Source organism: Ovis aries, chromosome 19 (assembly GCF_016772045.2).
Source record: "Ovis aries strain OAR_USU_Benz2616 breed Rambouillet chromosome 19, ARS-UI_Ramb_v3.0, whole genome shotgun sequence".
In the NCBI taxonomy this organism is placed as follows: Eukaryota; Metazoa; Chordata; class Mammalia; order Artiodactyla; family Bovidae; genus Ovis; species Ovis aries.
Genome location: NC_056072.1, coordinates 38,755,649 through 38,768,246, shown reverse-complemented (window position 1 = coordinate 38,768,246; position 12,598 = coordinate 38,755,649). Strand labels below are relative to the sequence as shown.

Below are 12,598 nucleotides of genomic sequence, written 5' to 3'. Positions count from 1 at the left end.
GCTATGTGATACTGCTTCATTTGGGCCTCTGGATGACCTGAAGGGAATGCACAGTAAATTGTTGTGGAAGAGAGAAAGCAGGCTCCAGGAGAGGCAACCGTCAGGGAGGCAGGGGCTGGGACAGTCTTGTCCTGGTGGAACTTCCTGCCTGTCATCTGACTATTGAAAAGAAAGAACATGAAGCTTGGAATTAAAGCACTCAGCTTCCTCCTTATTAGCTAGGTGCACTCTGGTGCACCACTTACACTTTCTGATGTGCCTGAATTGGGGAGAATTATTGCAACACCCAGAATTGTCTGTCACAGGTCTGAATAAGACTTCATGTGAAATCACACAGCCAGTGTGATTTAATAAAGGACTGATTAGCAGAGAGAGGTCAGGATGCAGAAAGGTAAAGGCCTGGGTGAAAGGCATGTCAAACCCTTGGATTGGGATGATGGGGAAATGAAGCTTTGTGTTTGGGATGGCATTTTGGGATGGTAGTGTGCATGATGGTTAAGAGAGAAGGTTCTGGTCACTGAATGACCTTGGCCAAGGCCTCTAACGTCTATGCCCCAACCTCCTCTATTATCCTCAAAAGGGGATAATAATAGAACCTTTCTCATAAACATAAAGTTGTTGGAGGGTCAGAGAGGTTCTCAGATGTAAAATGATTAGGAGAGAGTTGGGCACATAGTAAACACCACATAAGCAATAGTTATTTTGTGTATATCTTCAAGCAGCTCCCAATTTATAATGACCGCTCTACCCACAGCCCTGCTTTTAAAGTTAGAATCCTCACCCTCAGTGATGCATCACCAGCATCCACGTGTTTCATTAAGACCCTTACTCCCTTTCATGGTGGATTGATCAACTGCTCCAGGGGCTGGCCCTTGAACTAAGCTGGGTCATTCAGAGGCCTGACTCTTGAGATTGTGAATGTGAAAGGGGTAGTGAAAAAAGGGGAAAGAGGAGAGAGGGAGAGACATATGAGAGACAGGTTGATTGGCTGAATCATTTCCTATCTGGCCATACTAAAAACCTGTGGAATAGCTATGTTTCTCATTTTAGAAGCAAAGAAAGATGATTTGCAGACAAAGAAGGAATAATGAATGGGACACACAGACTCAAGAGAAGAGGGGAAACTCTGACCCCTGGGTGGCCCCTGGTTCCACATCCTTCCTAGATCTTGGCTATCACTTGCCCATGGGCTCTGTGAGACATTCCCTAATTCTTAGAATTGATACCCTCTTGTAAAAAGCTTCCCTGTGTTGGAGCTTCTAATTTGCAATCAAGACACTTATCTTATAATTCAGAGAACAGAGTGAATTACGTATGACAGATGACATCTATTTCTAGGAATTTCTGGTTATGATATTTACAGGAGCTGAAGTTCAGCCATATGGGTTGAATTGCACACCCTCAATAAAATTCACTGTGATGCTAGAAATAGAAAAATCAGGACATGCTGAAAGAAGACAAGCAAGGGTGCTTTGTTTCAATATCTCTTCATGAACTAGCTTTTATCTAAGAACTTGATACTTTATTTAATTTCTAGTAGACAAGATAGTTCTCACTCTTCCTTAGTATTAGCCAGGTTAGTTTAAGCAGAAGGAGAATTTATTTTCCTTGGCATTCCACTAAACGGGACAAAAAGTAGTTCTATAGCTGCAGGTCAAGACGAAGATCTAGGGGGTTTGAACATCCTGAGGATCTCAGTATATTCTGTCTCTGTTTATTTCTGTATATTGGCTTCACTCTTTTCTCTTCTCTTCCCTACATGGAAGAATTGAACATGACTGCAAACATCTTTTTTACCACTACACAACACAGCTCTGTTAGTTCATGGTCCATAGGTCTCAGGGGTTTCACTGGTTAGGTGCACCCATTTCTGGACCAATCACTGGTGGCCAGGATAGGCTGGAAGCTGTGATTGATTTCACTTGCATGAGGAGCTCACTTCCAGGACCAAGTAACTATGGCAAGGAGGCCAAGGGCGTGAATGAATATTGCAAAAGAAGACAGTAAATGTCCAGGACAGAAGAAGACAGTAGTGGGCAGACTCACAGAAATCCTCCTGAATGTTTAAATATACCCTCAATATACTCTGAAATTATTCTCCATTCTCTGTAAATTTTGACCCAGATTCACTTCAGTTGCATATTTCCCTGTTCAAGAAACTCGAATTCTAAGTCATCAGTAATACTCTATTTGGTGTCAGAGTATCCAGTGATGTGGGCCAGGGGAGAGAATTTCTTCATCTACTGATCAGAAATGAGCAACTTGGCTCACTATGTTAACAGCTGTTCATCCATGATATTTTAAAAATTAAAATTAGCTTACGTGAGTTTCTAAAATTATCTTGTTAAGCCTCAAAGTAAACAAGACAACTAAAATAAAGGTGCCATGAGCTCATTTTAGAAGTGTGTATAAAATTTTAAGTGGCATGAATACTTACTAGCTGTGGATATAATAGCTGCCTAAGAGCAGGGCCAGGATGAAATGACCTCTATTTTCTGGATAATCTGCCAAGGAGACACTGACTTTAGAGAAGTACATTTTAAAGCCTTATTGATGTTTACTCTCACATTAAGCAGGATTTTCAAACTGAGAGTCTTTTACACCACCTTTAGCCAAACAACTGGATACTATTTTTAGCCACCAGACTGACTCGAGTATAAACTTTGAAGGTGTCCAAAAACTAGATGCAAAATATTTCAACAAAAGTGCTTGAGCATGACAGGGAATTTTCCTGCTTCTTGGAATCTCTCTTGGGGTTTCTCCTCCAGTAGAATTCCTTTCCATGTGTGCAAATCCTGATACACTTCTTCCCATAAACAGGAAGGCTGAATGCCAAGCTCTACTCTGTGTCCATCTTCCCCATCCTCAATTCCCACAGCCCCCACCCTCACATGCACACAAGACCTGTGGCTACCATAGGAACCAGTAGGATGCTGTTATTTAAAACGTTGATATTTTGTTCTTCATGGATATTTTTGCATTGGTTATGATTTTTAAAGTATTGCATTAAAATATTATTTTAATGCCCACATCCTCCCACCGGGAATTTTTAAATTCTGAATCTGAGGTGGGTACCTCACCCTGTTCCAGTCCTGATACTTAGTCACATTTGAGTTAAAGGTCTAGTGCAGTCTCTTAACTATTACAGAACTGTTTAGCTTAGATTTTTCCCATCTCTAAAACAAGAGTAACTGAAATGTTGTTACAGGACTGTTTGGAGGACTTAGTGAGATGGTACATGTAAAGCATTTAACATGCTTGACACAAAGGCAATACTCAATAAACACCACTAGCGTGACTACTATGAACAACAACACAAACAAATAGCAGATAACACTTAGGCTCATAGTCATCATGAGGAAGAGATAATCCCAACTCTAAAGCAATCCTACCTACTGGGAGACTCAGTCATGTCAATGAAGAATCGTCATTCAATGAACTGTCATTATAAGGGTTTATATACGGAAAAAAAGAAAGCACAAAAGTGGGAGGACAAGCTCTTAGAGAAGAGGTCTTAAGTTGAGGACTGAAGGCTGAGTAGGACAGCGTGATAAGTAGAAGAGAGGAGAAAGGCCATTCCAGGTTGAAACACTAATGAGTACAAAGGCACTGGGGCTAGAAAGGGCCTGGACGCGTTAGAGGGAGACATTCTGTGCAGCTGGAATGGGGAGTCCTGGTGGGAAAGTAATGGGAGGGTGAGGCCAGTAAGGAAGGACACGGTTTGTGGATTAAGAGCCTTGAATGTCCTTCTAAAGGAGCAAGCTTCTGTTCTGAGGACAGTGGAGTAGTCTATTGAAGGATTCTGAGGCTCTGTTTTGAGATGTCCATATACAAGGTTTAGAATGACAATTATGCGCAGGATGGACAGAAAATGGTGAGGGAGTGGATCCCCGTTTGGAGGCTACTGTAAGATCCAGGCCTGGAAGATGAGGACCTGAACTGAAGCACTAGCAGTGGTGCTGGAATGCAGTAAAAGGGATCTGACCCACATCTGGGAGGCAGAATCAATGAGCTGAGTGGCAGACTGAGTGCGGAGTGTTGTGGGAAGGAAGGAGAAATCGACAACAACCAGGAGGTGTCATCCACAGTAATTAGACAGAGGCCACATGAAGAGGAGTAAAAGTAGGTATGTGCACTCAGTCAGAGGAAAAAGGTAAGGAGTGAGATTTTGAACACATCCAACTTAAAATGAAGGGGATTATCAAAGTGGAAATGGTCAACAGACAGGTGGAAACATAAGGTAGGGACTCAGAAGGAAGGTAAGGCTGGATCTGAGTATGGATTGGAGTACAGGAAATACATGCATTGTCTCAAGGACAGTGGCCCCGAGGAGGAAGGCTGAGGACTCCATCAGGATGACTATCCTCATCTTTCTTCCTCTCTGATTCTCAGTTTTATCTTTCCACAGCCCTTAATAGTCAGTGTGCTCCCTGTGTGGGACTCAGGTCTGGTCCCCCAGCACATGTCCCCGGAGTTTCCTTACCCTGGCTATTTGGTCTGCCATTTGGAGACGGCCGTCCAGCTCTCGTCTGATCTGGGCTGCTTGCTCATCCGGATTGTCCAGCTGCACAAAAGCACAAACATGGAGACTTTGAATTGGGGTGACGACAAAAGCCCAGGAACTCATGACTTTACAATTAACACTCTTACTCTGTGCTCCCATGGACCTATTTCACTAAAACTTGAGTATTGTGTGACAGACAAATCCTTTTAGACAGAGTGTGATGGGGTAGGCAGGCTATTCCTAAGAAAGGCATCTGAATGAACTTGGATAGAAGCACTTATGAACTTCTAGGCAGTAGTGTTTCTAATGAGGGCCTGATGCAGCACTTCTGTTTGGGGTCCAAGGAAGAAAGTGTTCACAGGGCAGACATACAGGGAAAGAGATGGTGATATAACCATTAGGGATTTATGGAGCAGACACAGTTTGCATCCAAAGCACCTACATAGCATATATCCTGCTGCTCTCCCACCCCTGGACCATTAGTCAGTTATTGCATCCTTTCTCTCTGAGCCCTGAGACCTTCTCAACCAGTACTCCAGATGGCAGCAGCCTCTCAGGTGGTGTTGATACCGTATATACACTACTATGCATAAAATATTGCTAGATAACGAAGAGAACCGACTGTAAAGCATAGGAAACTCTACTCAATGCTGTGTGGTGACCTGCACGGCGAGGAAATCCAAATCAGAGGGGATATATGCATACGTGCAGCTGATTCACTCTGTTATATAGCAGAGACTGGAACAACACCGTAAAGCAACTATATTCCAGTAAAAATCAATGAAAAATTAAACAGTATAGGAGAAGTAGCTGCATGTCTCCTTCTAACTAATTGAATGCATGCCTTAGAAACTATACTGAGTATGCTTCAAAGGAAGGTCACCAATGAACTGTTTGTGAAATTTGAGGTTAGTTACCCACTCAGCTGACTTTTGGCACATCTATATTAAATTTTTTTTTATTAAATTTACATGTGGTTCAAAAAAAGAAATCTATCTTTGTCTTTTCTGATGGGGAGACAATCCCCTAACTTCTCTAGTGTCAGTTTTTACCATCTATAGAATAAAGGTATTGGTTACATAATCTCCAGCATCCCTTTCCCATATTTCTACAAGTCTGTGAAATATATTCTAAGTATTTCTACAATGGGCCATACAATGAATACTCTAGGCTTTGAGGGCCATAAGCTCTCTGCTGCTGTGACTCAATTCTTCCAATGAACCATGAAAACAGACACAGACAACATCTAAATAAATGAGCGGTGGTGTGTTCTAATACAATTTTATGAACAACAGGTGGTGGGCCATAGTCACGGACCCCTGCTCTAGGAATTAAAAATTCTCTCTTCATTTCTAAGCAAGCTTAGCATTACCCTTCAAACTGTAATGAGTCTGCTTTGTTCAGTAATTGATACATTATTTTATTCACAGAAGAGTTTAATAAGTACAGAACAGTGACATTCAAAAGGGATGTGCTCTATTCTTCATTTCAGAACATATTAACTCACAACAAAAAGTCAATTAAGAACTTGTGAGTTTTCTAAATCTTTTTCTTTAAAGAGCCATTTTTTATTCAGAAATTTGAAGATGAAAACCCAACTCCACACTTAAAAAAAAGAAAGTCATCTACGCTATGAAATGGTACAGAAAATAAGTTATGTCTCAGTTCAGTTCAGTCACTCAGTCGTGTCTGACTCTTTGTGACTTCATGGACTGTAGCACCTCAGGCTTCCCTGTCCATCACCAACTCCCAGAGTTCACTCAAACTCATGTCCGTTGAGTTGGTGATACCACCCAACCGTCTCATCCTCTGTCGTTCCCTTCTCCTCCTGCCCTCAATCTTTCCCAGCATCAGGGTCTTTTCAAATGAGTCAGTTCTTTGCATCAGGTGGCTAAAGTATTGGAGTTTCAGCTTCAGCATCAGTCCTTCCAATGAATATTCAGGACTGATTTCCTTTAGGATTGACTGGATTGATCTCCTTGCAGTCCAAGGGCCTCTCAAGAGTCTTCTCCAACACCACAGTTCAAAAGCATCAGTTCTTTGGTGTTCAGCTTTCTTTATAGTCCAACTCTCACATCCACACATAACTGGAAAAAACATAGCTTTGATAAGACAGACCTTTGTTGGCAAAGTAATGTCTCTGCTATTTAATATACTATCTAGGTTGGTCATAACTTTTCTTCCAAGGAGCAAGCGTCTTTTAATTTCATGGCTGCAGTCACCATCTGCAGTGATTTTGGAGCCCCAAAAATAAAGTCTCTCACTGTTTCCACTGTTTTCCCTCTGTTTGCCATGAAGTGATGGGACCAGATGCCATGATCTTCGTTTTCTGCACGTTTAATTTTAAGCCGTTCTGCACTCCCCTCTTCCACGTTCACCGAGAGCCTCTGTAGCTCTTCACTTTCTGCTATAAGGGTCATACCGTCTGCATACTGAGGTTACTGATACTTCTCCCGGCAATCTTGTTTCCAGCTTGTGCTTCACCCAGCCCAGCATTTCGCATGATGTACTCTGCATATGAGGTAAATAAGCAGGGTGACAATATACAGCCTTGACGTACTCCTTTCCCTATCTGGAACCAGTCTGCTGTTCCATGTCCAGTTTTAACTGTTGCTTCCTGACCTGCATACAGATTTCTCAAGAGGCAGGTCAGGTGGTCTGGTATTCACATCTCTTTAAGAATCTTCCACAGTTTGTTGTGATCCACACAGTCAAAGGCTTTGGTGTAGTCAATAAAGCAGAAGTAGATGTTTTTCTGGAACTCTTTTGGTTTTTTGATGATCCAGCGTAGGAAGTCAAGAAATACCTGAACTAACAGGAAAATTTGGCCTTGGAATACAGAATAAAGCAGGGCAAAGGCTAATAGAGTTTTGCCAAGAGAACACACTGCTCATAGCAAACACCCTCTTCCAACAACACCAGAGAAGACTCTACACATGGACATCACCAGATGGTCAATACTGAAATCAGACTGATTATATTCTTTGCAGCCAAAGATGGAGAAGCTCTACACAGTCAGGAAAAACAAGACCGGGAGCTGACTGTGGCTCAGATCATGAACTCCTTATTGCCAAATTCAGACTTAAATTGAAGAAAGTAGGGAAAACCACGAGACCATTCAGATATGACCTTAATCAAATCCCTTATGATTATACAGTGGAAATGAGAAATAGAGTCAAGGGATTAGATCTGATAGACAGAGTGCCTGATGAACTATGGACAGAGGTTTGTGACTCTACAGGAAGCAGGGATCATGACCATTCCCAAGAAAAAGAAATGCAAAAAGGCAAAATGGTTGTGTGAGGAAGCCTTACAAACAGCTGTGAAAAAAAGAGAAGGCAAAGGAGAAAAGGAAAGATATACCCATCTGAATGAAGAGCAGCAAGGACAGATAAGAAAGCTCTCCTAAGTGAACAATGCAAAGAAATAGAGGAAGACAATAGAATGGGAAAGACTAGAGATCTCTTAAGAAAATCAGAAGTACCAAGGGAACATTTCATGCAAAGATGGGCACAATAAAGGACAGAAATGGTATGGACCTAACAGAAGCAAAAGATATTAAGAAGAGGTGGCAAGAATACACAGAAGAATTATACAATAAAAAAAAATTATGTCTACTATGATATAAATAAGAAAGCTGGATAATTTACAATCATTTTTTTTTGAAGTACCATGAATAGCCTTCTTTGGTTTGTTTTACAAAACAATAATCTACCTGGCTTTATGCTCTTTTTATCACCTTATTCAATTAATTAATTGCTTTATCTTCTCTCTTCCACAGGTTTTTTAAAAAATTAATTTATTTCTTTATTGAAGGATAATTGCTTTACACAATTTTGCTGTTCCAGAGTTTTGATGAGCAGAACTATTTCCTAGATCATGAAGACTGGATTGTAACTTTTGGCCATATATCTAGCATTTCTCAAAGGGTGTTCTGCAGAACAACCACCTTAATAAGATACTCCAGAAGAAAGGACTTGGAAAGGCTCCAAAAGAATGTTAGATAAGCCTGGAAAATGCTGTGTTGAAATACAGTTTCTGAGTTCTTCAGTAAGGAAAACTGTCAGATTTTGAAACAATTCAACTATTATTTAACTTAAAATTTTATTTTTTTGCATAATGCCCAAAGAACAAGAGTTGGAAATCCTGTTCTAAATTAATCAGCAGTCACAGCACTGACCAGTGGGCCATCCGTCACTGCTTGACAACCGGCACACATAGGAAACCTGGTATCCTCACGGCTGGTTTATGCTCCAATGAAGTGCTTTTCAGTCTGTTTCTTGGAAACTTCAGACCTCTTCAGATCCAGGTGCAAATCCACTGGGAACTCTTAGAAATGAATGTCTTGCTCAAAATATGTATGCTATATATATATATAGATATATATATATCTGACTACTTCACTGAGAAGAAGGAAAATTATTTGGTTAGAGGCTACAGTTACGGGTTCTGTCAGAAGATATGGTGCTCACAGAGGTTAAAACTGAAAAAAAATGTAACAGAACTATTTCCATTATGAAAATTTTCAGAGGTGTCTGAGGGCTCCCACTGGCCTCACCAAATACAACTACAAATGGCAAAGGAAGCCAGCAGTGAAGATGATGAGCAGGCTAGGTCTATATGAAATGTTATTCATTCATTCATTGGTTTACCTATTCATTCATCAAACTTTTATGGAATGTCTTGCTATGCGTAATTCTGGAATACAGAAAGGAACAAGACAGACCCGGCCCCTGACTCTATGGAGCTGAAAATCTAGACAGAATAGGTATGATTATTTGAATAATTTGGGCACATAAGAGAAGGGATTAGCATTTACTGATGCCTATTTCAAGAGCAGGTATTGTATGACATATATTAAACCCTTTTCTCAGGGGTTCCAAGAAATAAATCTTAATGCGCATTCTCCCAGGAAAAGGATTCTGGGCCAGGAAACATTGCTTCCTCCTGAAAATTCATAATACATATTTACATACTATTTAGGGAAATTCTGTAGTAAATAAGCCTACTTAACTGCATTTAATATTGTCTTTGACATAGTTATTTCAGTGAAAACAAGTGTTCCACAGGGTAGTGTGGAAAATTCCCCATGCAAAACATCTTTATGAGGAAGGTACCTTCATCATCACCATCTTATAGACAAGGAAACAGTCTCTGTAATGTACAGGAATGTGGTAAAATGGCATGAGCCATGTGAAACGGAGCTGGCCCTGCCTCAACCTGGAACTCTTTTTGTTCTGCTTAACATTGACTTTCTTTTTTTATTGAGTTGTTCTGGTTTTCTTTTTGGCCCTGACAATTAACTCCTCACTCTTACTTTGTTTAATTCAATACAAAGAATCCCCACCCCTCCCCACCCCATGACTGGGGGGAAGAAAAATAGCTACCCTCTGTTTCCTGTCATGACTGATTTCTTCTGGGCAGGCTGCAGCAGTGCCAGAAGCCTCCCTAAGAAATGACAGCAACAGGCATGTCCTTATCCTGGCTCTGCCACTTAGTAGCTGTGTGACCTTGGGCAAGTTACTTAACCTCTCTGTGCTCAGGCCTCCTCATCTGAATAATCAGGATAATAAGTCTACCCAAGGAGTAATGGGGATTCACCGAGACCACAGATATAAAGCATTTAGCCCACTCCTTGGCACGCAGCAAACGCTTAGGAAATAGTGGCTGCCAGCTGTGTTATAAGAACAGCTCATGCTGGCTGTCATTCTGACATGGCCCACAATGGGGCATCAAAGATTCAGATGAAAGGTGCCGGATGGGCTAGTGTCCCTGCCAGGTGTGGGTGTGGGTGTCTTGGTCTAATCTTCTGTGCCCAAAAAGGAAACTGACAGGGGCTTCCATTTCTGGACAAATTTCCTCGGCTTTTCAGTGTATCCTACTTTCTCCAGGGTCAAGTCCTTTGCTCTGTTGGACTTTAATTAGCAGGAGTGACCAGAAGGTGGCCACTGCTGCCTGAGAGTTAATGATCTGAAGGAAAGATGGAAATAGAAATGCAACCAAAGCTCCCGAAAACAGTCTGGTGTGAGAGAGGGGCCAACCTCCACCAAAAGGCTCCACAGACCCACTGGATGAGGCCCCTCCACAATAAAGAGAAATCAAGAAATTATTTTCAAGAGCTGAAAAGAAAAAGCCAGCACAGGAGCTTCCATGGAAACAAGGTTCTGTTTACCTTGCTGGTCTTTTCCACCAAGAAAAGGAGAGATCTGCTGGCGAACCAGGCCAAGGGCAAACCTTTCCTGCCGACAGCTCATTAGGGTTAAAATATGTACATGTGCATGAAGGCTTTTTACCTAATTAGCCAAATAATCTTCCTACTAGCAGGGGTCAGACAGAGGCAGCATGGTTGTTTTGATTTGCCAGCCAAGCAAAAGGAACCATTTCTCTGGGCTTTTCTTTTAAAGTGATGGAGAACTAAGCTTGGCACAGGGTTAATGCAGACAAGTATCACCTCAGCCAGGGGTTCAAGTCCATCCAGAGGTCTAGGATTGTCTCCACTCACCGCTGTGCCCTTTCAGTCAATGTAGACACGAGAACTCAGCCCATCATGGCTGTCGGGCTAGCTAGCACTGGCAGGAACGCCACACAGGGGAGGACCCCCAGGGGGAGTCTGTGCCCAGCTATCCCAATCCTTGGCTGCAGGACCCTGTCATCTCTCTTAACCTCTCTGAGTCTCAGTTTTTTGACTGCAGCAGCTGCTGCTGCTGCTAAGTTGCTTCAGTCGTGTCTGACTCTGTGTGACCCCATAGACGGCAGCCCACCAGGCTCCCCCGTTCCTGGGATTCTCCAGGCAAGAACACTGGAGTCGGTTTTGCTTGCAGAGGGAGGACTATTTTTCACCTTGCACAGCTACTGAAAGGACTGAATGAGACCTTGTGCTGCAAGGGAATTCAGGCTGACTTGGGTTCAAACCTTGACTCCGCAATTTCCTCACTCAAAGGGATCAAACAGGTGACTGAACCCTTCTAAGCCTCGGTTTCCTAGTCTGTAAAAAGGGGAGAAGATAAGATACCCACCTCAGTGTGCTTAGAGCATGATGGAGTGGAATGATTATGGTGTGCACATACGAGATCATATAGCTTAGCAACTCGTTTCTAGAATGAACTCTTTTGAGGACGGGTGCTCATCAGATGTTGCCTCCCCTCCGTGCCCTTTGCGATGTATGAAAGAAACCAGGCTGGGGGACAGGGGAGCCCTGGTGTGGACCAGAGGTACCTGTGTTCTGTTCTTGATTTGAACTTAGCTGGAAGATGTCAGGCCAGAGCCATGATCTCTCTGTCCACAACCCCGTCATCTGATAAATAACAAACCCTCAGAGATTATGTTCCAGGAGTCTCTGAAAAACCTAGAGGAGCATTTCTCAAAGGTACACTCCGGGGAACACGAGTCCTAGGGATCCTCCATGAGATAGGGTTCTGTGTATTCCTCTCTCCCCTTTCTGAGAAGCAAGAAGACACCTAAGTGGGAAATCCTACATGAAGGCAAGGTTGTGTGGGTCCATATTTCCCAAACTTATCTGACCACATGGGTAGTTCATGTGAATAACCCACACATTTTGGGCCATGCTCGCTAGGCAGTTCTCCCATGTGCCTCACTTTTCTCATGCCCATGGATAGAATTTGGTGTGGCGGGAGAAGAGAAGGAGGCAGGGGGGAAGCACCCACACTATGCAAATAAGTCTATGTCTCAGGGAAAAGGGACCCATCTGGGAGACCCTGTCTGACATCTGGGGTGATGGAGATGTCGTGCCAGGGCCTGGGCACGCAGCCCCCTCAGTGGCCTCACAGCCCTGGATGAGGGGCCTTGCCAGTGTGCCTGGAGACATCCTTGGGTACCAGCTTTCCCTAGGGATGCCTCAGTGCTCTGGGGCTCACACATTATCATTTTGCGGAGGCAAGTCCAACTCTGGACTCATTCAGTCATCACTGTTACTGCCACAAAGCAACCCACCATCAAGCGAAGAAAGGACTGTGATTCAAATATGCAGAAGATTGAAATAAACAGGCAGAGTACTCGATGCATTGTCTGAGTAATTGTTCTTCTTTCTGGACAAATCTCTAGTCCTCAGCCTCAGAGCAAATGGACCGAGTTCAG

At 42.7% G+C, this 12,598-nt stretch overlaps 1 protein-coding gene across 23 annotated transcripts in view; it reads right to left on the bottom strand.

Moving 5' to 3' along the window:
* Nucleotides 1-12,598, bottom strand: part of CADPS (calcium dependent secretion activator) — a 478,855-nt gene that overhangs the window by 255,084 nt on the left and 211,173 nt on the right. For all 23 annotated transcript variants that reach the window (XM_060402261.1, XM_060402259.1, XM_060402264.1 and 20 more), the window contains exon 4: nucleotides 4,484-4,564. In XM_060402261.1, coding sequence (XP_060258244.1) covers nucleotides 4,484-4,564 — 81 coding nt within the window. The remainder of the gene's footprint in view (nucleotides 1-4,483; nucleotides 4,565-12,598) is intronic.